Source organism: Crocodylus siamensis, chromosome 10, assembly GCF_052110815.1.
Source record: "Crocodylus siamensis isolate JL-2025a chromosome 10, ASM5211081v1, whole genome shotgun sequence".
In the NCBI taxonomy this organism is placed as follows: Eukaryota; Metazoa; Chordata; order Crocodylia; family Crocodylidae; genus Crocodylus; species Crocodylus siamensis.
Window position 1 is genome coordinate 71,424,716 of NC_143404.1, and position 25,681 is coordinate 71,450,396.

The following is a 25,681-nucleotide window of genomic DNA, read 5'->3' on the forward strand; positions in this document are numbered from 1 at the left end:
AGGAGCCAGACGGAGCCAGGAGGCGGGGGTGCCTCTGCCCAGAGACAGGGCTGGGAGTAAAAGCGGCTCCGGAGCCGCTGGCTCTAGAGAGGAGCCGCGAGGACCGGCGCCCGGGCTGCGCGTGTCAAAGCGCTCGCACTTCTCTGCTGTGGGAGAGCGGCTTTCGCTCTCCGGTAGATGAAGCCCCCAAGAAGCGATGCATTGCTGCCGTCCCCGCCGGACCCACCACACAGCGGGGATTTGGGCAGGGGCTCGTTCTTCCCCGGTGGCCATTTCCCCATCGTGTTGCTCCCCGGTGCTCCCGGTCCCCTCTCCCAGATTTCTCCTTGCTGACCGTTGGAGACACTTGGGTACACTCCCAGCTTTGTTGTCAGCTCTGCCTTGCGCTTTGCTGGCCCCAGAAAGGGTTCGAGGAGCAGCCTGTTGTGTTGACCTGGGCGCGAGAGCAGATTTCTGCAAATCCCGTGGAGCTGGGCCCATTTCCCCTGTGTTGCACGTCCAGCTGCCGGGGTAGAGAGCAGGATCTGAAGGGGCCTTCTCCCGTCCTGGAGGCCCGGAGCTCAGGGGTCCCCCGGCTCTGAAACCGCCTCATGCAGTGGCCATTGGCAGGTCACGTTATCTCAGGGGCAACAGCGGGGGAGAAGGCGTGTAGCCGGCTGGATGGGGGCCTGCACAGGCATGTTGGCTCGTGGTCCGTCATGCTGGCGATGCTGAGTCCTGATGAGAGATGCCGCTTGCTGTGGCCGCAGTGTCCCTAGGGCGGCTGGCAGCCGCTCGACAGGCACCCGGGAAGATCCAGTCCCTGCCCAAATTGTTGCTGCGTGCCGAGACGAGAGCATCCCCCACTTCCCCAGCACGTACCGTGCAGCAGAGTCCTGCGGCGTGCTGTGCCAGCGCTGTGCGAGCCTTGCTGAGACGCCTCGGGCCTGGCCCCAGAGCCCAACGTGCTGAGCACCCATGAGAGGGTCCTCGTGCCATCCCCGGGGGGTCTGGGCAATCACAGCCGATAACTCGGATCCAAGCAAAGACGCCGGGCTTTGTGACTCGGCTTCTGGTCGGCAGTTTGGACCCATGCCTGGGGGGCGTGTGTTTTATGGAAAAGTTTTGCAACAAACACATGGCAATGAGTCAGGGCTGACTTATTTGTAGACACAGGAAGCGGAGGCCTGGTGTCGGCAACCGAGTCCAAATGGAGCGCACAAACCAGGCCGGGCGCCTCTTTTGCGGCGTCAAAGTCGCTGACCCGGGCAGGCCGCAGCAGTGTTGCACTGAGCCGGGACTTTGCGTGGTCTTGGGAGCTATGGGGGACCGGGGGAGATCTTGGTGGGAAGATCCCGGAGGCACCCTGGCTAGGAGTCTTGATTGCACACGGTCATTAAAAATACCCCGGCCCGGGGGGCAGCAGTCGGGAGTGTGCCCAGGGCACCCTTGCAGCGTGGGCAGCTGCTTCTTGGGAAATTCCCTCTGCAGCACCAGGGGAACGTGGCCTGTCTCTGAGCCCAGCCCGTTGCTGCTTGGCGCTGTCCTGGGTTCGAAAGCTGCCCTGCCACAGCCCCGGGGCGGGGAAGGTCCTTGTTTGCCGAGCACTCTGCAAGGTGCGTGCAAGGCCTCCCTGCTGCTGCCCCCTCCGTGTCTCCTGCAGGAAGCCCGAGCTGGCTCTGCATGCAGGGATGAGCAATGAGCATTCATTGCCGAGAGAGCCAGCTGCACGCCTGGCCCCGTGACAGCCCCCTCCAGCTTCCTCCTGACACGTGTGGTATGGTCAGTGGGTCTCCCATACTCTGCTTACCCAGGCAACAGCCTGGAGTTTGCTTGCACCCATGTCCGTGGGGCCTGGGTCACCCTCCTCCTTGCGTCTGGATGTGGAGGCTTTGCAGCTGCCTGGCGTGTTTCTGGAGCCGCCTGTCTGCACCCCGGTGCTGCGCTGGCTGACGCAGGCGCTTGCCGGCCCCAGAGGGAAGGGCTGGCGGGGGTGCAGACCACTGGCTGCAGGTATAACCGAGGCGCAGGGGTCCCCTTCTCCCTGTGAAAGCCACTGCCATCTCCCCTGCAAGCCCAGCGCTGCCGGAGCTACTTGCCCAGGCTCCTTCCCCATGCTCTGCTGGCCCCCCACCCCAGCGTGGACCTGGGGGCAAAGCCAAGCGAGAGAGAAAGGGAGGGAGCTGGCTGGGAAGAGCAAACGGGGAAAGGTGCCTGGAGGTGGCAGCAAGTTTCGGAGCCTGGACTCCAGGGGCGAGTGGCTGGGCTGAGCCCCGTGGCCTCAGGTCCTGGGAGCCCAGATGGGACGTTGCAAAGGCCCTCCGTGGGTCCCCGTGGTACGTTTCCCGGAGCCGCGGACGCACCCACCGGGTCCCAGCGCTGTTCCGAGCGTGACCCGATACCCTGGGCAGCTGCTGCCTTTGATTTTGCTGGGACTGGGCCGTGCTGGTTCGGGCTGTCCATCCCCACAGGATTCACCTGCTCCTTGCTTCTTGCTTTCTTCCCGTGCAGGCATTTAATGCGTGGACCGCCGGCCACAGAGGACCTGCCTCCCTAGGACCCCATGGCCCCCTTCTGACCCGCTTCTCGCTGCATTCATTGCCGCCGCGTTTCGCGGGGACGATGCCGGCCACCAACGGCTTTGTGGCCACGCCGCTGGCGAGCCTCCAGAAGCAGCTGGACCTGTGCCTGGTGTGCTCCAAGTGCAGCGTGCGGGACAACGAGACCACCTACCAGTGCCGGGAGGTGGAGCACAAGTGCATGCACGAGATCCTGCTGGCCAGGGACAAGAGCAAGAAGAGCAAAGCCTGGCGGAAGGTGGGGCGGCGCCCGGGCTTCCCCAACCCGGCGCGATACGAGGTTTGCCGCTACTACGTCGTGGGCGCGGGGTGCCACCGGCACAAGAACCACTGCACCTTCGCCTGGAGCCGGGAGGAGGCGGCCGTGTGGAACTTCGAGAGGCAGCACCAGCTGGAGCGCCGCGTCCTGAAAGCCCTGGTGCTGTCGGCCCAGGCCACGGGCTGCCCCGGCGGCCCCCTGAGCCTGGGAGCGCCCAGCACGGCCGGGGAGATCCTGAGCGAGTTCGGGGGCCAGTTTCAGGAGATCTGCTGGCTCTGTTTTTGCCAGAGCCCCCCGCGGATCTCGCTGGAGGGACTGGCGCGGGTCTGCGAGGTCCACTGGACGTGGAAAGCCCTGCTGGTCCACGTGGTGGCCGACTCCAGCCTGAAAAAGCAGTACGTGCCCATCCGGCCCTGCCCCGAGCTCCTGCCGCGGCTGGACTATTGCAGGTTCGTCTCCCGCAACGCCCCCTGCAAGCACGGGCTGCAGCGGTGCTGCTACGCCCACAGCGAGGTGGAGATGGCCGTGTGGGAGGCGGAGCGGCGGCACGAGCTGGCGCGCGCGGACCTGCTGCTGGCTGCGGCGCCCGGCGGCAAGAGCAGCGAGTGCCTGTCCCAGCTCTGCCCCCCGCCCCAGGCCCAGTTCTACTGCCGGGTCTGCCTGGTGACCTTCAGCTCCCAGGAGAGCTTTGAGAACCACTGCTCCTCGGCGGAGCACGCCTACATGCTCTCGGCCGATGCCCTGGTGCAGTGGACTCACCGCACCCCGCCCTACGAGCTGACAAAATTCACGCTCTGCAGCAGGTGAGGACCCGACGGGGCATGGCGTGTGGAGGGCTCGCCGCTGGCTGAGGGGTGTCGAGCTTGGCTGGGGTTTGGAGGGGAGGGGGTTAACGTCTCCCTGGACCGGGGAGGGTGCTGGGGTGCCTGACCTCGCGGGGTGAAACAAGGCAGGATGCAGCTTGGGCTGGCAGCCTCCAGGGAGAAGGGCTCTTCTTGGTCTCAGAGCCACGACAGTCTCTGGGGCCTGCATTGCCCGGAGGGAGCAGCCCCAGCCCTGCTGGCCCCGGTGCACACAGGCTGCAGGGAGGTCCTGCGCTCGCTGCTGGCGCAGGCTCCGGCAGTAACGGGTGGCTCCTCACCCGGGCACGGAGCAGAGGGGTGGGAGCGTGGCCGTGCCGCCGGGTGCCCAAGTAACCTGGCAGCTGCGTTGCATGCACGGTGCAGAGCAGACATCTGCGAGCTGGGCGAGCACTGCACCCAGGCCCACTCGACGGCTGAGCTGGAGGAGTGGATCCAGAGGGTGAAGGTGGCCAGGAAGAACAAGAAGTCGGCCAAGGAGGACGGGCTGCTGGCCTACCAGGACCGACTCATCGCTGAGTACCAGGAGAGCTGCAACGAGGTGTTCGTTGTAAGTAGGGAGCACGGGAGAGGCTCGGAGGCGGCCGGCGGGAGGTGGCTGCAGCACTAATGCATGCAAACCTGTGTGCTGGGCAGGCTGGCAGCGTGCAGGGAGCCCGTGGGGGCATGTGGAGGCACGCGAGGGTGGGTGTTGGTGGATGCTGTCGTGTCCATGCCCCTCTGCCCTTGCGGGCGAGGGTGGGGCCATGCGCCTGCAGCGGGGCAGGGTCGTGGTGTTAAATGCATCATCCCTTGCAGCCCGGGCACTGCAAGCATCGCGACCCCAGGCTGCCATGCCAGGGCCTGGAACCGGCCTAGAGTAGAGTTGGGGGTAAATGTGTGACCGCGGGTGCGACACCAGGGCTGTTCTTGTGCCTCTCCCGCCAGCTGTCTGAGCAGGTGGACGGCGTCACGGTCACGTGCAAGCAGCCCCTGCGGCTGCAGTCCGAGAACAGGAAGACGAAGTACAAGTGGAGCTTCAAGGTTCACTCCCAGGTGAGGCGGTGGGAAGGGAGTCAGGGGAGCGGGGGACGGGACGGAGTCCTAAATTGCAAGGGGACTAAAACTCGAGCCCTGCAGCTCTTGGGAGCTTTGCGTGGCAGGACCGGTCCTTGTGGGGCGTGGGAATGGCCCCGCGGATGGCGGCTCCCGCCGAGAGTCTGTCCCTGCTGCGGGGCGTGATGGGGGAGGCTGAGAGGGTCTCGGCCCCCGTCGTCGCTACAGGGCTCCCTTCCCTTCTCGTTGCCAGCTGCCTCTGTGCCACGTGGCTCTCCTGAAGAGAGATCCCGGAGCCACGTTCTTCCTGGCGGGGGACGGGCTGCCCCGGGGCCTCACCTACCTCCGCGGGGAGCGGTTCCCGGTGGCGTCGCCGTCCACGCGTGTGGTGGAGGTCTGCATGGAGTGCTGCACCTTCGGCGTCTATGACCAGTGGGTGGTCTTCGACTTCGGCACCCGCCCCGTCCTGGTCCGCAAAATCCAGGCCAAGATCGGCTGCAGGGAGACCCCGCGGCACGTCCCGGCCCTGCCGGGGGCCAGCTGCTTGGTGGACTTCGAGCGGTGGCACAGCGGGAACCGGGTGATAGTCCCCTGCGTGCAGCGCACTGGCGACAGCCTGGACCTGCTGGCCAAGTACAAGGCACCAGCGCTGTCCCTGGGGTTTCAGCCCGGCGGCGCGGCCCCCGTGCCCGTCACCCGCCTCAACTACCGGGAGAGGATGCACGACTTCCTGTTCCGGGAGGAGGAAGCGGAGCAGGACCTGATCACCAAGTAAGTCCCCAGCGGCCGCGACCGGGCCGGGGGCCCGAGGGGCCTGTGTCCCCTGCCGACGGCCCTCTTGCCAAGGCCCGGCCCACTTGCTGGGTGGCTTCGGCAGGTGGCGAGACCAGCTGATGTCCCCCCCCACCTGCCACGGTGCTTCATGGTGCAGTTAAAAGCAGAGCTGGGTGGTGTTTAAACCCTGCTCGTTGCGGTCTTGCCTGGCTGGTGCGTGGGGCAGGGACTCGGGGCGAGGCGGGGAGAGCCCTAGAGCCGGGGGGCTGGAAGGGGCCTGCGGGCTGCGCTGTTGACCCTGCCGCTCTCTCCGCCCCAGGCTTAATTTGCAGGTCACCATCACCCCGAGTCCAATGCTGCAGACGCTGTCCAGGGGGATGCAGTTCGCTCTCCCAGGGGACCTGTATGCTGAAGTGCCCACCCCATTCGCCCTGACGCCGGACACCAACGAGGGCTACCTGCTGAACCGGTCCGTGACCACCGCGTTCCTGGCACCCGTCCCGCCCACAGACAACCGGGTGTTCGAGGTCAAGGTGGAGAAAAAGGTGACCACGGAGAAGAGCCTCTGGCTGAGTATTCCCCAGAGGTGCTGCCAGGAGCTGGGCTTGCGGGCCGGTGTCTCCCGCCTGGTGCAGATCCAGTTCCAGATCGACCAGCTGCAGTTTCGGCACTGGCACCATGCTGTGGACTGCCTGCTGGACGAGCGGCTGGTGCTGCCCGACGTGGCGACCTGCTCCATCCCGCACTCCCCCAGACCCCACCTCTTCGGGAACGCGAAGCAGAAGCTGGCTGTCTCCTTCATCACTGGCCAAGCCACCGGCCCCCGGCAGGTCCCTCCTCTCCTGATCTATGGGCCTTTCGGCACTGGGAAGACCTTCACCTTGGCCATGGCCACCCTGGAAATCCTCCAGCAGCCCAACACGAGGGTGCTGATCTGCACCCACACCAACAGGTGACTGGCGGGCACCGGGGGAGAGGCTGAGCTGGAGGGATGGCTCTGAGCTGGTTGCTCCAGGAGCACGAGGGGTGGGCGAAAGGGAGGGTGAAGAGAAGGCAACTGATCTCGTATGGAGTGTGTCCTCTGTGCATGTGCACAGCAGGCTTTTTGCACGCACGCGGTGCTGTTTGGCAGGTGTACGTGGGGGGCCTGGCTCTCAGGGAGGCTTGTGCCAGTCTCCCTTGCCCCAGGAGCAGAGCTCTCCATCAGCCGTGTCTAGAATCCGGCTCACGTGTCCTCTCTTGCTTCCAGCGCGGCCGACATCTACATCCGGGAGTACTTCCATGAATACGTCGTCAGTGGGCACCCCGGGGCAGTGCCACTGTGCATCAAGTACATGGAGCGCCCCGTTGGCACGACCGACCCCATCACTCAGATGTACTGCTGCCTCGCCAAGGACCAGAGCGTCTTCCGGCACCCCACGCCGGCGGAGATAGACAGGCACCGCATAATCATCACCACCTCGATGCTGTCCAGGGACCTGCGGGTGCCTCCAGGCTATTTCACCCACATCCTGATTGACGAGGCTGCTCAGATGCTGGAGTGCGAAGCTCTGATTCCTCTTTCCTACGCCACCCTGGAGACCCGTGTCGTCCTCGCCGGGGACCACATGCAGATCACCCCCAAGCTGTTCTGCCTGGGAGGCGAGCAGTCAGCCGATCACACCCTCCTCAACCGCCTCTTCCAGTATTACCAGAAGGAGAAGCATGAAGTGGCCAAAAAGAGCAGGATCATCTTCAATGAGAACTACCGCTCCACGGCAGGCATCATCGAGTTCGTCTCCCAGCACTTCTATGTCGGCAAGGGCAACGCCATCCAGGCCAGCGGCAACATCCCAGCTCACCCCGAGATCTACCCGCTCATGTTTTGCCACGTGTCCGGCTGCACGGAGCGGCACATGTCCACGACCTCCTGGTACAACACCTCGGAGATCACGCAGGTGATTGAGAAAGTGAAGGAGATGTGCCAGAAGTGGCCAGACGAATGGGGCCCCCGGGAGCCGAAGAGCATCTGCGTGGTCTCCTACGGCATACAGGTACGTGGGCAGCCGTGGTCCGTCCCGAGCCAGCCGACGTGTAAGTGTGCGTGGCATATATCACTTTTTCGGTGAGGTGGCAAATGCTGGACTCTTCTGTAAGTGTTGCTCTTTGGCATTCGGTATCGCTCGGGACAGCTCGCCACGGGGATGTCCGTGTTGTGTAGAGGCAGAGGGCACTCTGAGCGGAGGGCTGCCTTGCAGAGCTTCAGTAAAGGCTTTTCCTCGCTTGCTGCAAGCCAAGGGTGCCCTGTGAGCTGGATCCAGGTCATGGAGCAGTATCAACCACCCCATGGCATTGCCTGCTGCGTGCAGCATGTGCTGGTCCCGTGTCCCCCTCACCCAGTCAGGAGGGCTGGATGCATCTGATGCCCCTGCTTTAAGCCAAGGGCCAGACTTGGCAAACTTGGACTCCCTGCCAGCCCAGCTGGGGATGGAGAGCTCTGGGCTCCTTTCCTTGACGTTACTGCCCTGGGCACCGGGTGTCCAGCCACTCGCGGGGTGACTTGCGGCTGGGTAGGGCAAGTTACACCTGGTTGTCCCCTTTGGTTAGCCCCCAAAGCGGCTGTTACCAGGAACCGCCAAACTCAGATCTCTCGTCTGCACGCTTGGCTGAGACCGGGAAAGTGGCCCCGGGAGGTTTTTGGAGCTGGCCCTGGCGTATGACCCTCCGTGCGCTCCTTTCCCGTCAGGTCCAGGTCATACGGCAGGAGCTGCGGAAGCAGCAGCTGGGAGAAGTGATGGTGGAGAACTACGAAAACCTGCCAGGTCGGTGTCTCGTGCGGCAGCTGCTGTCTGCTTCGGCAGGAGCAGGCTCTGCTGTCCCGCGGGCTGCGCTGGATCCGGGGGGAGCTCTGCCAGGCCCTGCTAGGGGCCGTCCTTTAGTGCAGCCTGTCCGTGGGCCGCTGGGTTTCCGGGGTGCTTCCGTACCCCAGTCTCGGCCCATTACCTTCTCTGGGGATTGGCACTTCTGCAGGGGCACGAAGGCACGGCGGTGGGGGCTGGCGGCTGTGCCGTGGTGGCAGCAGAGAGGCACGTAATCGATGGGGTCTCCAAGACCTCATGAGTGCGCTGCTGAATCGCCTCCAGCTTCTTGATAAAAGGCCCTGGATTGCAGCCAGCCGGGATCGGGCTGAGAGCCGCCGGGTAACGAACACTGTCACCCAACCGAAACTTCCTGCGAGGGGGTCTCTGCCGTGGCCGTACAGCGCAGAGGCGCAGCCGGGAGAGCAAGCCGTGTTCGGGCCTTGTTTGCAGCCCCGTTCAGCCCAGTTGCAGCCTCTGGGTTTCCCCCAAAGCCCCAGGGTTGCTTTTCCCACCTCCAGGGCTCTTCACACACCTCGCTGTGTTATGGGGCTGAGCTCCGGGGGGTTTGCATGCGCTGGTCCTGGGCTGGGGAAGGCCTGGCCCCTTTCCTCCCTGCTTTCGTGTGGGTCCCAGATGCCCCCCCGGACTCCAGCTGAGGGCAGCTGCCCCTCGCAAGGCTCCCCTCTTGCCAGGGCAGCTGGAGGTGACCGCTCTGTCTCTTGTCTCTCCTCCTGCAGGCAGGGAGTTTCGGGTCATCATCATCAGCACGGTTCACACCAAGGAAAGCCTGCTGGGCTGCGCCTCCCGCAACCTGGAGTTCTTCAACGAGGCGCGGGTGCTGAACACCGTCATGACGAGGGCCCAGTCGCAGGTGGTGGCAGTGGGGGACGCCGTGGCCCTGTGCTCCTACGGGCAGTGCAGCAAGCTGTGGAAGCGCTTCATCCAGGAGTGCATCGAGAAGCGCAGCGTGAGCCCCGAGACCCTGACGCTGGCTCAGATCAAGCAGGTGGTGAGCGACAAGGAGAGCTGGGCCCGCCGCGGCGCCAGGCAGGTCGAGGACGAGGACGAGGAGGACAGCGACACGGACTCCTGGGCCTCTGAAGCTGACCTGAACGCCGGCGACCCCATCCTGCAGGAGCTGCTGGATGAGAGCAAGAACGCCCTGGTCACGGTGTCGGAGGAAGGGCTGCTGAACGTGCGGGCGGCAGCCCCCGCCGCGCCGAGCGCCGGCACGGAGTACATCAGCTATCCCGCCCGCACCATGCAGGAGTACCTGCACATGCATCCCAACCTCTACAAGCGGTGCGAGCTGGTCAAGGAGGGCTTCGACAAGGCCGTGGCCTTCACCCTGGATGACTCTCCACCCCTGAGCATCCAGATCAAGGGCCGCGTGAACTGCGGCATGGCTTTCACCGGGGATGAAGTGCTGGTCTGGCTCCAGGCCGGGGGTGGCGCGGCTCGGCCCCAGGGCAAAGTGGTGGGCGTGCTGAAGGAAGCGGAGAGGGAGCGCGTCTTCGCGTGCATGATGGACGAGTTTGACCCGCGCGTCATGATCCCCATCGACCCCAGTGTCACCAAGATTTACGTGCCGGGGCTGAGGGGGAAGCCGAAAGTAGTCCCCATCCGCCGGCGGGTCAGGGACACTTACCAGGTGGTGAGCTGCGAGAGGATCACCCAGGAGATGCGGCGGAGCCGGCTCTTCTGCGTCCAGGTGATCTCCTGGCGAGAAGGTTTCTATTATCCTCTCGGTATCATCACGGAGATCCTGCCCATGGCGTTCACGCTCGAGGAAGGTTTGAAGATCCTCAGCCTGGAGTACAACCTGCCCAAGCAGTACCCCAGCCCGGTGACCAAGGAGCTGGCCAAGTGCGCCTCCCTCCAGCCGAACCTCAGCAAGGGGAAGGTGCGGGATTGCCGCGGCTACCTGACCTTCACGGTGGACCCCCAGGGCTCCAGAGACCTGGACGACGCCATCAGCGTTCGAGACCTGGGCGACCACTACGAGATTGGGATCCACATTGCGGACGTGGCTGCCGTCGTCCACAAAGACACCGCGCTGGACAAGGAGGCCAGGAAACGCGGCGCCACCTACTACACCCCCGGGAAGCAGCCGCTGGGCATGCTCCCACCCCGGCTCAGCCAAGACCTCTGCAGCCTCCTGCCTCAGAAAGATCGCCGCGTGATCTCCCTGTTCGTGACCATCGAGAAGGCGGGCGACCAGGTGATGAAGGGGGTCTTCGCCGCGTCCACCATCCGCTCGGACCGGCAGCTGACGTACGAAGAGGCGGAAGGCATCATTAGGAGCCGGCGCCGCGGGGAGGCAATGCCTCTCTGCTTTGACTCGGTGGAGGACTGCGTCGCGGTGGCGTATCGCTTCTCCAGGGTCCACCGCAAGTTCCGGCTGCAAGAGGATTGTTACTACGACCAGCTGGATGAGGATTGCTCCCTGGGCCAGCAGGGCTCCCACCGGATGGTCCAGGAGTTCATGATCATGTTCAACAGCTTCGTGGCCGAGTTACTCACCAGCAAAGCCGACACCAAGAGCGTCGCTCCCCTCCGATGCCAGCTGGAGCCCAACCCTCAGCAGATGGCTCACATGAAGAGCAAGTACGGCCACATGATCCCCTTATCCCTCCACCTCTCCCACCACCTGGGCAGGCTGCCGGCCGCCCGGGCCCCCGCCCAGGCGGCAGAGTTCAGCCTCCTGACCCCGCTGTGGCAGCACCTCCAGTCGGCCGCGCGGGCCCGCGACTTCCCCACGATGCTGGACCTCATCGCGACCGACGACATCCACCCGTGCATGGCGCCCGTGGTCCTGGAGTTCAGGAAGCTGCTGAGCCGCTCCTATTTCAGCCGGTCCAACTCGACGGCTCAGTCCAAGGCCGGGCACTACTCGCTGCACGTGGACTCGTACACCTGGGCGTCCTCCCCCATCCGCCGCTACCTGGACCTGGTGGTCCAGCGGCAGCTCCACGCCGTGCTCTTCAAGGAGCCCGTGCTCTACTCCGCGGACGACATCGAGTTCCTGTGCCACGACTTCAACCGCAAGAACTTGCAGGCGCAGGCCTACGAGAAGAGGGCGCACTCGCTGCAGATGGCCACGCAGCTGCGCAGCCAGGTCCTGCAGAAGGTGGCTTTCGTGGTGAGCGTGGAGGCCGCGAGCCGCCACTTCCGAGCCTTGTTCCCGCTGAACAAGGACAGCCTCCCCGACCCCCAGCTGCTCAACTACCGGTCCCTGCAGCTGGCGGAGCAGCCCACCTTTTTCCCGGAGCAGGGCAGCGTGCGGCTGACGTGGAGGAGGAGGATGTACTCCGTCGCGACCAGCAAGAACCGCAGCCTGCAGCCGGGGCCCCTCCGTGCCCAGGACGTCACCCTCTTCAGCGCTCGGGCATGGCAGGACGTGCTGACGGCTGTCCAAGAGGAGGATTTTGATCGCGTGACCGCCCTGCTCCAGGAGGCCCAGGGCTGGCCCCTGCGGCCAGCGGGGAGAGTCGGCTGGAGCAAGTGCTCCCACTACGTGGAGCTGGGCGTGGAGCTGAGCGCCGGCAATGTCCTGCGGCTGCAGCTCACCACGCACGTGCACCGGGGCTTCCTGGTGCCCTTCGTGCAGCTGTGGAGCGTGGCGCCCGGCTTCGACGTCTGCTTGGAGCACACGGAAAAGCCCATCGACTGCTTCTCCGCCTACGCCACGCAGGCCTCGAAGGACAGCTACGCCAGCCCGGAGGACTACGCCCGCGTGTGGCAGCCGCTGAGCGCCATGGAGTCGGCCTCGTGCGCCGTGGCGGAGAACGACTCCATCATCCTGCACGACGTCAAGATCACCTGGGCGCAGAAGAGGACGTGCAGAGGGCAGCGGCAGGGGTCTTTCTGCCTGCCCTACGACTTCCTGAAGGAGTGTGCCATCGAGGTGGATTTCAGCAACTGCTACCTGTGCGTCCGCCTGGCCGGGCTGCAGCTCGGCGGGCTTCCCCGCCCCGAGGACGCTCTCGGCCAGCGCCTCCAGGACCTCCGCCTTTCCGGCGAGACGGCGGCCGACGGGAAGCTGGTCATCGACCCGGCCACCTACACCTGGGTCGCCCACGGGCTGACGGAAGACTCCAGCGCCGACGGGAAGCCGGACAGGAAGGGTCAGGAGACCGTGAATTTCTACGTCCATTTTCTCTCCATGGACGAGGTTTCTGCGGAGATCTCCCAGGACAACGCCCGGTTCACTGTGGAGCTCATCCCGAAGATGCTCCCTGATGTGTAAGTGTGCGTTTGGCCTTCTGCCTGGGAGGCGGCCGTGGGCTATTTCACCACCCTGGGTAGGAAGCGTTGGGCTGGTCTCCCTTGAGTTTCTGCAGCTAAATGCACCGCTCCGCCAGAAACCCCCGATGTCCCGCCAGCCCTAGAAGCGCTGCCCCGCTGGTGCTGCCACCCTGGGCAACTGCCGTGGTTTGCTCGTAGCCCTGCTTTTACATGTATTTACATTTTTTAAATCTAGCTTCTTACAAGACTCTCTGCCCCAGCGACCTGAGCCCGCTGGAGTGTGTCGCTGGTCCAGCGTGCACCCCCTGGGCTTGGTGCATGTCTGCTTTGCATTGACGGTCTCCAAAGGCCTTCCCAGAAAGCCGACCTGCCCCCTGAGCTCCCAGCTCGAGTGACAGCGGACGTCTTAGCTTTGCACCCAGGCAAGGCGCTGTTCTGCATGTCGCTGGGGCCAGCAGGAACGGGCATCGGAGATTCCTTTATCACCCCCTGGTTTCTCACGGCATGAAAGCTTGTGCCGTCTACCCGCATCCGCGTTAGGCAGTGTATTGTAGAGGGGCGTGTCTGCCCCGACTCCTTTTACATTCACCTCTGCAATGATGCCTTCTCATGACGGCCGCTTTGGAAGCGCCATCACCGTGCCTTGTTATCAGAGCGGGCTGCTGCTCTTGCTCTCAAGGCCCCGAGCTATGCCTGGCCCAGAGCAACATTTCCCGTGGAGCTTTGAGATGCAGGAACAATTGTGGGGCCATGGCTGTGTTTTGCTGTAAGAGGGAGCTGAGGAAGGCACTGTGAAGCTGTCGGGAACCTTTTCCCCAGATCCTCGCAGCTCTCCAGGTGCTTCGGAGATGGGTCAAATGGCCAATGAATCCTGTTCTGATAACACTTCCATGCAAGCAGTTTTGAAGCTCTCTACTCGGGGCCTGAGCTGAGTGCACCAAGGCTGAGCATAGCGCACCCCAAGGCTGTGCGGGGCTGCAGGTGCCGGGGTTTTCCCCGTGCCGTGCTCCCTTCCCCTAACTCCCTTGTCCTCTCTCGCAGCCGGAAGGAGATGGCGATCGGGAAGCTGAAGTATTCATCTGATCTTGCCAAGAGCATAGCACTGGGTCACGAGACTCCAGAGAGAGGTAGGCACAGACCTCCGCAGGATGCAGCGGCAGCCTCCGCTCGGTAGCCAAAGAGAACAGAAATCCTTTCTCGCGCCGTCGCTGGCAGTAGTAGCGGTAGCAGCAGCTCGCCGCTAGCACGTTTTCATCTGGGGGCTTCAAAGAGCTTTTTTTGAAAAATACCCATTTTACAGGTGGGGAAAAGGAGGCACAGAGCTCGAGGTAGACACAACCCCAGCTCTGGGTTAAACACTAGGGTGCTGCAAGTGGGAACAGTCAGTGGGCCACCCCTGAGAGAGCTGGGCTAGCTCCCTTTATACTTTGGCTCCTTCCTTGCAGAAAGGTCCACGGGTGGCCGAAGTTGTCGGTGCAAGGCAAGGACATAGTGTGGGGGTTCTCGCCCTGTCTGTGCTGGCCCAGTGCGGCAGGGTGGGACGGATGCCTGGAGTCGCGGTGTGAGGTCTTTTTTGTTTTTAACGTCCCAGTGATCAACTCCAAGCTCCTGGTGCAGAAGACCTTTGATCTCCCGGGGAGCTGCAGGAAGCTCAACCAGAGTCAGAACTCGGCAATCCAGGCAGCGCTGAGGAAATCCTTCACGCTCATTCAGGGACCGCCAGGTGAGACCGGGGGGTCCGTGGGGGTGCGTGCTCTGCTACGAAGGCAGCCCGAGACCTGGCCCCCGGCCTTGACTCTGCACCTTCCCTTGTCCAGGAGGGATTGTGCAGATTTCTGGAGGGGAAAAGCTCCTCATGGGGTGGAAGCAGCAGCTGCTTTGGTCCTGGGATCTCATAGACCAGTGTTTCTCAGCCTTGCTAGACTCGAGGCTGCCCTTGGACACCATCAGCTCTTGGTTTTTGCTGGATTTTGAATTGCAAAAAAATAACTTTCTGTTGCAAAGAAACGCGAGAGCCTGCAGCACTGGTCAGCCAGTGTTTTTAAATCATGAATTCATATTTGAAATCTCCTGGGTTGATCTTGGGAAGCGTGTTTGCACAACTAGCAGGGCTGATGCTGCGTGAAAGGGTCTCGGTACCCTGGGAGGTGGTGACACCCAGGTTGAGAATCACTGTTGTAGACGGTGACTTGAGGGGCTTTTACTGGCTCAGCCGGACAAAGCGTCTGGATGCATCTCGGCATTTGCCACAGCCCTTCTTGTTTCCCCCCAGGCACAGGGAAAACCGTTGTCGGGACCCACATCGTGTACTGGTTCCACAAGCTGAACCAGGAGACGCTGGAGAAGGAGGCCCCTCTGAAGGATGAGGAGAAGTCGAGGAAATGCATCTTGTACTGCGGCCCATCCAACAAGTCTGTTGACGTCGTTGCTGGTAACTAATTGTACTAACTGCTCGGGGTCACGGGGAGAGGAGGGGAGAGGACGTCGGTCTAAAAGAGCAGGATGAGCTGACACAACAGCAAGGCACGGATGGGCAAGGCGGGGGTGGAGAGGGACTAGCGCGGGTCGGACAGGGCATGTTGCACCGGAGCACCCAGGGACTCCGGTGCTGCTTGCAGTCGGGTTTGGGTTGCTTGGTCCTAAGTGGAGGCCACCGGGGCGCTTCTCACTGACCTGCTTCTGAAGGAGCCTAAAAGTCGATCCTTTTTCGGTGCGCAAGCTTTTGCTGCGTGCAACGAGAGGCCGAGGCAAAACGAGCCTGTGCGTCTCCTGGGATGGTGAGCAGACAGCAGGGCTTCCCTGAAGCGCCTGGGTCTGGGGGTCCTCTCAGTGGGAATGTGCTGCTCCACCCCCAGAGATGCTGCTGAAGATGAGACCAGACCCAAAGCCATTAAGGGTTTACGGGGAAGCTGTCGAGTCGATGGACTACCCTTATCCGGGGAGCACCCGGCTCTTCTCCCGGAAGGCCCTTCGCGACACAAAGTCCAAGCCTGAGCTCAGGTAGGAGGATGCAGCCTCACGCTTTGTAATATGGCTCCTCCGTGGCAGAGGCAGCCGTGCTCTTTGCAGAGGTTTTGCTGCGCCTTCGGGGTAGCTCCAGGTAGGAGGTGAGGGTAGGCAGGGGCCGGGGGTGTTGGTGTTCAGGCCGGGACTGCCGGCGGATGGCTCAGAGCTTAATGCCTGCTGCCAGCCGTGGCACTGTCCGAGCGCCTTTGTAAGGGAGCGTTGTGACCATCAAACTGAGTTTCCAGTGGGGGCTCCTGATATTTCAGTCATCGCCCAGAGAGGGGGAAGCTGGACGGCTGCATTTCGGCAGAGCCATGCAAAGAAAGGTCCTTGTGTGAATTCTTCTTGTGCTGCCGGATGTGGCGATCCTCGTCCCGGCTTCCCTCCTGCCCTGCCCGTGGGTCTCACCGGCTTTCGCTCCCTGACAGGGGTTGGAGGGGTGGACTCTCGTGTCTGCCTCCTTGCACTCGGGGCTCTAGCTAGTTCTTAGTGCACATCAGACATGCCCGGTTTCCTTTCTGGGTAACTTCGGGGTAGGCGATGATTGAGTTCTTGGGCAGATCTCGATGTACACTAGTGGGGACAGAAACGCCTCGAGATCTTGGTCTGGCTGGGCAGAAATAAAAGCCAGGGCATCGTTCCTTTTGCTAGCATGGGCGCTGTGGTAGAAGCAGGCCCAGCCCTTTGCTGCAGGGAGAAGCACGTGTTTTGCGGGCCGTGTTTTCTATGGGAAAATCCCTTTCTCCTCCAGACACATAACTCTGCATCACCGCATCCGGGAGCCACCAAATCCTCAGGCCTCGAAAATCCGCGAGTTCGACGTGAGATTCAGGAAAGGAGAGCAGGTCACGGACGAGGAGCTCAGGAGGTGAGTAAGAGCCAGCCAGAGGTGCGGCCGTTCCTCGGTGGGATTGCAGCGCGTGTGGGGATCAACGAGGGCGTGCGACGCAGCAGCCCAGGGAGAGGCTTGGGCTGCAGGTCGCGGGCCTGGTTGCTGAAGCCGGGCGTCTCTTGGGAAGTCACTGGGGCTACGCTGATTCGCTCCAGGCTCGGAGCAAGCTGTGAGCCTGTGCTGCTGAGCTAGCCATGAAAACTAAAGACTAAAACGAAAGACCAAGATGGCTCTAGAGCAGTGGTGCTCAGCCAGCATGCTGATGCATCCTGGGGTGCTGCCAGATCCTTTGAAGGGTGCTGTGGGGTGTGAGGAGATAAGCTAGGGTAAATGTAGGGTCCAGCTTGTCCCTGCCTGAATGATGTGTCATGCCTGCTGCCCAGCATCTCTGCCAGAAGGTGATCTTTGTAATATCCAATCCAGAGGTTGCGGAGCGGGTCTCGAGTCCAGCGAGGGTGTCTGGAGTACAAAAAGGCTGAGAACCACTGGTCTAGAGCAACCCCCCCAGACACCGTTGCAAACACTAACACAGGAGGTGCCCTGCAGATATTTCCCCCTCTGATGCTGGGAGAAACTCTGCTTGAGGAGAAGCATTTTCCGTTGCAAAGAGAGCGCAGCAGGGTGCTTCCTTGGTGCTTCCCATGCCTGGCGGCTGGGGACCCTCCTGCTTCCAGGCCCAGGGCTGTCTCCAGCTGTGCGAGCTGGATGTCTTTTCCCGAGAGGGCTGTAGAGAAGTAGCCCTTTGGGGAAGCTCGGCCAATTCCCAGAGCAGGGACTGATCGGGGGTAAAGTCTCGCCAGTGACACCACCGTGCAGAGTTTGACCTCCTCCGCCTCCGCCGGCAGATACAAGGGCCTGCTGTCATCTGCGCGCACGTACGAGCTCAAGTCCCACGACGTCATCCTGTGCACGTGTTCGGCCGCCTCTGCTTCCAGCCTGGTGGAGGTCCTGAATGTCAGGCAAATCCTCATTGACGAGTGCGCCATGTCCACGGAGCCAGAGACCCTCATCCCCCTGGTTAGCTACAAGAGAGCTGACAAGGTGAGACCCTCCATGAGGTCCCGGGGCTCCTCTAGGCTAGCTGCCCCAGCAGTATTCCCTGTTCGGAGGCTGTCTTGTGGCATCTCCTCCTTGCGAGCTGCCCTCATGGGCTGTTTCTGTTGCATGGCAGTCATTCTCGTTAAGGATCAAGCAGTTGTTTCCACCATGAAACTCAGCCTCACGCCAGCTGCAGCATGCAATGCAGGTGCTGAGCGCAGAGGTCCATATGTGTGCATTTGCACTCAGAGGCATGACCAGCACCCTCCCTAGGTACATCACTTGGGCCCAGCCACACGTTCTGTTGTGTGCCTGATGGCCAGGGCCTGCTTGCCTCCTCCCAGCTTCCTGGAGTGCAAATGCTTAAACCCACATCGAAGTCTCAAATGATGTCTGGAGCGCAACGGAAGTGGACAGACACTGGAGGCTTTCTCGGTCTCCCCAGAGGGAGGCATGTGTTACCGTGTAGCTGGATATAAAATATCTCTGCACTGACACTGGGTTCACTGCAAGGGGTGGGGTTGCGAGAGGCAGAGGACCGGTGCCTACCTGTCCACCCCTTGCATTTCAGGTGGTGTTGCTCGGGGACCACAAGCAGCTGCGGCCCGTGGTCAACAACGACTTCTGCAAGACTCTTGGCTTGGAGACCTCCCTCTTTGAACGCTACCAGAGCCAGGCCTTGATGTTGGATACGCAGTACCGCATGGTAGGCGCACCCTGGTGCCTTCTCCCTCTTCCTGCTCTCGGAAGGGCTGCTGGCATGGCTTGCCTCGGCCCTTTGGGATGCATTTCCTTGGCCTGGGTTACTGGGGGGCATGCCTCTTCCAAAAGGGAAAATTAATCTCTGTGGGAGCTTCCTAGTATTCCTGGCAGCTCTTCATAGCTGTTGAGCTCTGAACATGGTTTTTAGCCACTTCCCTCTTTTGCTGATTACCATCACTGGTGTCACGGGGCAAGGGCTGTGTCCTTCCACACCTTTTGCTGCATAGTGTCTAGCACAACAGGCTCTGGGAACTGCCTGGGGGCTCTGGATGCGGCTCCAGTACAAATAATATGCAAGAACTTCCTTCAGTGCATTTGGTTTTGAAAGAGTAACTGCTGGTGCTAGTCAGCATCACCCTGGCTGAGAAGGCAATTCCCATGTCCTCTGCTATGGGGGTGGGCAGTGATTTTTGTTGAGCTTTCCAAAAACCTCTTCTATAATGCATTGAACATATTGGATAAATGGGAAGTTGCAGTCATTTGCCAACTTTTGGCCTTTTGGGCGTGCACAACTGATTGCCTCTAAAATACAAGGTCTTGTAACTCAAGGTGCCTTTTTTGCATGTGCAATGCATGCTGCTAGTTCGGACATGGGTTATTTAGCAGGTGATGTTAAATTGCTCGTCCTTCCCATGGGGGTGGTATGTTGGAGGCTGTTATCTGTGGCAGGGGACTGCTGACGGAAGAGCAGTGCCCTCGGTGGATGTTTACAGCCTTCCCGAAGAGGTGCTGCAAACCCTCCAGCTTCTCCTTGGTTACTCACCCACGCTCCTCCCTTTTGCTCTGGCAGCATGCAGACATCTGCAAGTTCCCATCCCAGGAGTTTTACAAGGGCAGGCTGAAGACGTGCCCTACCCTTCACCGTCAGCCCAGCATCCTCTTCCACAGAAACAAGGCCTGCTGTCCGGTCATCTTTGGTCACATCGAGGGGAAAGAGCAGAGTCTGATGGTCTCCACCGAGGAGGGAAACGAGAACTCCCGAGCAAACCTGGAAGAGGTGGAGCAGGCGGTGAGTGGCTGCTTGGGGACCTTCTAGGGGCAGGTGGGAATAAGGGAGCGCGTGGCTTTATGGGCCGTGTTGTTTGGCCTCTGACATCGTGTTGCTGCAGTCACCATCAACCTCCGCTTTATTACCTTCGGCCTGAGAGTCTCTTTCTACAGTGCTCTGCTTTTCTGAAAGCAGACGAGTCCTGGCCCTGGCTACTACATGCTAGAGACAGAGTCAAGCAGACCAGCTATTAATGAATTGCCCGAATGCCGATGTGGGCACCGTGGGACTCGGGCACAGGTTTCTGTGTGTGGAGTTTCTGCCCTATGGAAACTTTGACTTGACTGGTACATGGCGAAGAGCTGTGCGTACCGCGAGGGGCGCAGGCCAGTGCAGGGAGGATTGTTTTCTCCCAATAAACCGGAGCTCATGTCATGCTACGTCTCTTCAGGTGAGGATAGCAAAGCAGCTGACCCTGGATGGCTCCATCAAACCACAGAGCATTGCCGTCCTGAGCCCGTACAATGCCCAGGTGTCTGAGATCAACAAGCGCCTCGCTAGAGAGGGGATCCGTGACATTACCGTGTGTAGCATCATGAAAAGCCAAGGTAAGGGATCCAGGGAATGGATGCTCTCTTCTCCCCTTCGGCTGGGGATTGTGCTTTCCCTGCTCATCATGCAGCATAGCCAAGTGCCTTGTGACCACCAAGAGAAATCCCTCTGGCTCAACCCTCTGGGCGAATCCTGCTCCAAATCAGCATTGAGCCCTTTTATATTTTTCTTTAACAAATCACGTTGCGTCCCAAAAAACCAGCTGCCTAGCGGGAGGGAGACTGCTGAGCATGAATGGCTCTTGGGTGGGGTGTGGGCGAATGCTTGCTAGAGCAACTCTTCTAAAGAACTGTCACCTGGAAGAAATGCAGTAGCTCGCATAAACGGCTCTAAATGCTGTAATAACAGCGAGAAGCTGCAGACTCCCGGACTCTTGCTGCCGAGCAGTGATTCTCAGCTGGGGTGCCCTGACACCCTGGGGGGCTGGTGCTGCGGGGTGCCCCACAACAGCAGCACTGTCAGGTGTGCAAACACCTATGTGATGCACAAGAAAAACCCAGAGATTTCACATGGGAATCCAGATCACCCTTCTGACCTCCAGTGATCTGTGTTCTTTGCACCAGAAGAATTGCTCTAGTATTCTTCTGTGGTTGGAAAACACATGAAGTTAGGCTTTGAAATGGGTTCAGCTAAATTGAGAAAAGTTGTGGAAGGATGCCTCAAGTCGAAGAAGGCTGAGAGCCACCGTTGTAGAGGCGCAGATACTGTTGGAGCCTGGAAAGGTGATCTGACCAGTTCTGGCTAAACGCCTTCCAGTTGAACATCAGGTTTTCCTCCGCAGGGAGTGAATGGAAGTATGTGATCCTGTCCACCGTACGCTCCCGATCCCAGTCAGAAATCGAACGGAAGCCCACAAAGAGCTGGCAGAAGAAGTTTCTGGGATTTGTTACGGACCCAAACCAGGTCAACGTAGGCCTCACGCGGGCTCAGGAAGGACTCTGCATTATAGGTGAGTAGTAGATGGGGATGGAGAGCCCAACCTTTCGGATGTCCACGTTTGAAGAATGGAGTGGGCTGTTCAGGGCCCTGTAATGCAACTACCCCTCAGAGTGCACCGCAGAGATCACATGTGGCTGGCACGTGTGACAAATTCAGCCTTGCTTAATTTCTGTCCCCGTCAGGCTGCGATCACGGTCGGTCGGTCGGCCGTGCCCTGCTGAGATTCTGACCTGTTTGCACTTTGCGGGTGGCTGGAAGCAGACAGTGACACGCTTGCGATTTTAATAGCTAGCAGTTGTGGCTGAGCTATTAAAAAAAGCTGTGATTTCACAGAGTTTATACCTGGGGCCTTCGGGGCTGAAGGAAATGTCCCTCCAGGTCACGAAGCCCAGTCGTGCTGGTCTCCCTGGGGGCCAAGATGTGAGGGGCACAGTTCTCCCAGTTGTTCCTCTCTCTGGGGGTCAGTGAATCAGAAAACGAGGGTTGAAGAGACCTCAGGGGGCCCCATCTAGTCCAACCCCCTGCTCCAAGCAGGACCAGCCCCCAGTACATCATACCAGCCAAGGCTTTGTTGAGCCGGGCCTTAAAAACTGTCAAGGATGGAGACTGCACCACCTCTCTGGGTGACCCATTCTAGTGCTTCACCACCCTCCTCGTGGGGAAGTTTTTCCTAATGTCCAACCTCAACTCCCCTTGCTGCAGCTTGAGCCCATTGCTCCTTGTCCTTGTCTGCCCCCACTGAGACCAGTCCAGCTCCATCCTCTTTGCAGCCCCTCTGCACGGAGCTGAAGGCTGCTATTCACTCCCTGCTCAGTGGTCTCTTTTGCAGACTAAATCAGCCCAGTTCCCTCGGCCTTTCCACAAGTCCTGTGCCCCAGCCCTGTCTCTTCCACTCACTCTTCTTCCTTTCTGCTAACAGGGAACCGTTACCTCTTGGAGTGTAACCCCATGTGGAGAAGGCTGCTGGAGCACTGCCGGCAACAGGCTTGCTATACTTCAGCTCAAGGCATTTACGTCCAGAAAAAATCTGCCCTTCACCAATGAGCCTGGACCCCAGCCGGATGAACCAGCCCCTATGTGCGGTGTGACGCGTGCGTCGGGGAACAGCACCATGTCCCAGCAGCTTTCTACCATTCGGGCGTTCAGCGATGAATGAGATTCATCAGGGACTCCAAGACCTTTCCCTGTAGGTTGGCCGCTCATCTTTTAAGCAATTTTAGGGGTTTTTTTTTAAATGAAATGCAATCTTAAATCAAAACTTTGAAGTCTTTGAAACCAAAAAGCTTTGGAAATGGATGGGCGGGGGAGACGGTTGGATGAGCTCCTCGGTGGAGTCCCCAACCCTCCCTTTTTAGTGAATGCAGGTACACTTCGGGGACCAAATGGATCTTTCCATTTCCTCAAGAGCTAAAGCATTGCACACAACAGATCTACAAGAATGGCCGGGATGTGCCATAAAAGGACCAATGCTTCCAAATGCTACCGCTAGTTTTAAAGCCAATGCCTCATTTTTAAAGCTACCTTATTTTGCCAAGCTGAAAACCAGCTTTGTTTTTAATCTTAAATGAAGGAATAGCAAAAAGTAAACTGCAAAACATTATTGGCCAAACAGAGCGCTATTTGTCTGGCCAAGCCTGAGCTGGATTTCTAAATAGACCCATCAACTCTACCTGTATCAAGTGGACAGTGATATGGAAGACGTCTACTAGACGATGGATACTGGAAAGATATTTTTATTTGAGTTTTTACTTGAAAATGTTTCCACTTGTAAAGAAAACCTACTTGGACAAACAAGCAAACAAAGAAATCCTGCTTCTAATTTATTAACTTTTATCTTGGTGAACTTTTGCCTCAGTGGATGCTGCAAGCTTTTAAGAACAGTGTTGGATGTGATGTATATATTGTGCTATATATACATAGTTTGTATAGATATACTTTTTTTAAAGTAGCCACATTGCTAAATCACTAAACAAGAAGGGGCTGATGATGACTCCTTGCAAAGCTGCATCCTACTTTAACTTGTCTGTTAGTGTCCGTGTAGTTGTGAAACTGTACGTAGCTCAGTCCTGAGCTTTGTTAGCCTTGAAGCTGCTGGTTCAAGTGTGGTAGCTGGGGGGAGGCTGCTTTCTGTCCTCGTTCCAGTTCTGAATGTATGAAGTGCCTGCCTCTGGCTCTCCCCGAGACCAAATACGTGGACGTGCCCAGAGGTCCCATGGGGAGAGAGCGGGGATGCAGCACTTCTCTACCAAATGAAGACGCTGTGGGACACCAGTCGTCCTGATTTAGCTACCGACTCATCCAACGTCAGTAGTCTCAGCAGGGATTTGCTCCTGTGTTTGCACTAAAGAAAAAGGCAGCAGGGTTGCCTTCTCAGTGTAAGGAATGTGCAATAGAAAGGCGTTGCCTCTGGGACCGTCACATGTGACGCTATGTTTGGTTTCCATGCTCTGACTCTTCACAGTGAGTTTGACCCACGTGCAGCTGGGGAAAGATAAAACCTCTGGCTTTATCTGCCTCTCCCCTACTCCTTGTTTTAAATTGCCTCCTTGCTTCTCTGCGTTTGTAGGACAGATTTCCAAGAGGGGAAAGAGAGAGAGGGAGACCACTCGTGCTGTCCTGCTCCGGCAGTGTAAAAGCAGTTTGTGAATTCAAGTGCCACGGAGGTGTTGAAAGACCAAGGGGACAGGGCGTAAAGGCTTGGGGCAGGTGGCTGCCCCATACAGATGTGTCTTATCTTCAAGATTTTGAAAGAGGCCTTATTTTGCTACGTCGTTAGTGCGGCTCCAAAATAAACTCTGCAGGGCTCGTTTTACAGGTTTCTGAAATGCAGCCACTTCTGGGGGGTGGGGTGCAGAGAGCTGTGAAGGACATGGGGATCTTAAATTCAAAGTATTTCAGTATGTCACAGCTAGCCCCAGCGTTAGGAAATTCACTGCAGCCCTTTTGTTTGACAGGACTTCTTCCCCTTTCTTTGATTCAAGTCAGGAGTATCTCTTGAAATCATGGAGGCTGCCCTTGAGTAAAACTAGTGTAATAAGTTGGAGGGGAATCAACCCCTTTGTGCTGGCATAGTCTGATACTTCTGAACTTTATTTAGCTGTTAAATATCTTTGGAGACCAAAAACCAAAATTATATATACATATTTCCATGTGTTTGTATTTAAAAAAACAAAAAAAACCCAGTTCTTGCTGCATCTTACAGGATAAAACCTCAAGTGAAGCCCTTCAATTACTTTTATAGTTTCATAGTTTATAAAGCAGTGTTTGGGTGTTTTTGCCAGAAATGTGTTTTGGAGATGTAGGTTACAGTTTCTGTTTAGAAAAATGCTTTCCAACCGCCTATAGTACTTGCCATGCTGATGTTCAGTCCAGGTCCTGGGGTTGTTGAACAGCCCGTTGTATAATTGAGCACAAAGCTGCAGTAGCAGACAGTGGCATTAACCTAATGTTTTAGAGACAGCTGCCCAGCACGTCATGGATTATAGTCTTATGTGTGTTGTGGTTTTGGGTGTATACGATCATAGAAGTTACTTTGCGGGGGGAAATGATTAAAAGTTGTCTGGCTTCATGTGTGCAGACAGCTTTTCCTTTGCCATTTATGATGAAAGGGTTTTTACAGAAAACCCTCAGCATCAAGGCAAGGCGTGTGTGCCTGTGTGAAACTACCAAACGAACTAGAGGTCGTTCCAGAGGGGCATGTCTAGCGACAGGATGCTCAGGGTACCACCGATCTTGGAGGCACGGTGCAGTGAAACTCATAAAGATGAAACATGGCATTGGGAAGGCTTATGGACTCGGAGGGAGATGGGGCTGGAAGGGACCTCCAGGGCTCAGGTCGAACCCTGTGCCCGAAGTAGGATCAGTCGTGTCCAACTCATCCCAGACAAACCCACTGTTAGCAAAACTCCTGTCAACCCTGATGCAGCCACGAGACCCGACCCCCTCACCTGGCGCAGGTAAAGCGGGGGGACCAGGGAGAGGCCCCGTAACTCAGAAGTGTCAGAAGGTGGGGCGTTTCATGGCAGACGTCAGGGGTTCGAGTCCTGCAGAGGTATGTTCCTGCAGAACGGCGGGGGTTGCTAAAGGCTGCTGGGTGTCTTCCCCTGCCCCCGGAAGCTCATGTACAGCCCCAGAAGCAGAGGGGTATTGCCATGGGGACATCTCCATTTCCACCACACCCTGCCACTTTTTCAAGGCTGTCTGCGGGCTGTTGGCTGCACAGTGGTGACATCCCTGTCCTCGGATCTGCTAGAATTTAACTGTGAATTTAGCATGTGACATGCCTGTAGAGCGAACAGTGTCTCAGGTTTCTCAGCAGAGTGATCTCAGAAGCCCCTTTTGGCCTGATCTTGCTCCCAATGAGGTTGTTGTGGAGCACAGAAGCCTGCTTGGTTTTAGCAGGACAGGACTGGGTCTGTGGGGTGTCTCAGAAACGCTGGACAGCCCTGTTCAGAGCGCGCAATTACTGCAATAAACCCTTTTTTTAATCCACAGAGATGCAATGTCAGGTGTCATGAAATGCATATTAAGGACCTTTTCAATGTGACTTTTTTTTTTTTTTATCTTGAATGTCTGGAATTTGTGACTTGCACCGGGTTTGGATTTACATTTTGGATACAACTATTTTTAAATGCGTCTAATGTTTATACATCTCAGCATTCCCTTTTTTTGATATTTAAGCCATAATTACAGAGATGATTGCATTTGTTAGAAGACAATAAATTTTTATTGACTGTGGGAATACGGTTGGTCTGTCTGTATGAAAGATCTGGAAGGGGGGGAGCGGCCAGGGCTGAATCGGGAAAGAAAGGGTGCGAGTGTGAAACCCAGAGGAAACCTGTTTTCTAAATGATGACTCCTGGGGGATTTT

The 25,681-nt window shown here is 58.7% G+C and overlaps 1 protein-coding gene across 2 annotated transcripts in view; it reads left to right on the forward strand.

Moving 5' to 3' along the window:
* The window catches only part of HELZ2 (helicase with zinc finger 2), a 28,288-nt gene extending 2,740 nt beyond the window's left edge, over positions 1–25,548 (forward strand). Inside the window, exons 2-20 of one of the 2 annotated variants that reach the window (XM_090064411.1) lie at positions 2,491–3,620; positions 4,044–4,227; positions 4,605–4,712; positions 4,966–5,483; positions 5,806–6,438; positions 6,736–7,519; positions 8,212–8,287; positions 9,064–12,571; positions 13,616–13,701; positions 14,166–14,297; positions 14,847–15,005; positions 15,430–15,574; positions 16,332–16,448; positions 17,318–17,513; positions 18,082–18,216; positions 19,063–19,281; positions 19,712–19,868; positions 20,654–20,821; positions 21,731–25,548. In XM_090064411.1, coding sequence (XP_089920537.1) covers positions 2,602–3,620; positions 4,044–4,227; positions 4,605–4,712; positions 4,966–5,483; positions 5,806–6,438; positions 6,736–7,519; positions 8,212–8,287; positions 9,064–12,571; positions 13,616–13,701; positions 14,166–14,297; positions 14,847–15,005; positions 15,430–15,574; positions 16,332–16,448; positions 17,318–17,513; positions 18,082–18,216; positions 19,063–19,281; positions 19,712–19,868; positions 20,654–20,821; positions 21,731–21,855 — 8,469 coding nt within the window. In that variant the 5' untranslated portion in view covers positions 2,491–2,601 and the 3' untranslated portion in view covers positions 21,856–25,548. Of the gene's footprint in view, positions 1–2,490; positions 3,621–4,043; positions 4,228–4,604; positions 4,713–4,965; positions 5,484–5,805; positions 6,439–6,735; positions 7,520–8,211; positions 8,288–9,063; positions 12,572–13,615; positions 13,702–14,165; positions 14,298–14,846; positions 15,006–15,429; positions 15,575–16,331; positions 16,449–17,317; positions 17,514–18,081; positions 18,217–19,062; positions 19,282–19,711; positions 19,869–20,653; positions 20,822–21,730 lie in introns of those variants that run through there. The other variant, XM_090064412.1, reaches the window with a different exon arrangement.
* The last annotated feature ends 133 nt before the right edge of the window (positions 25,549–25,681 follow it).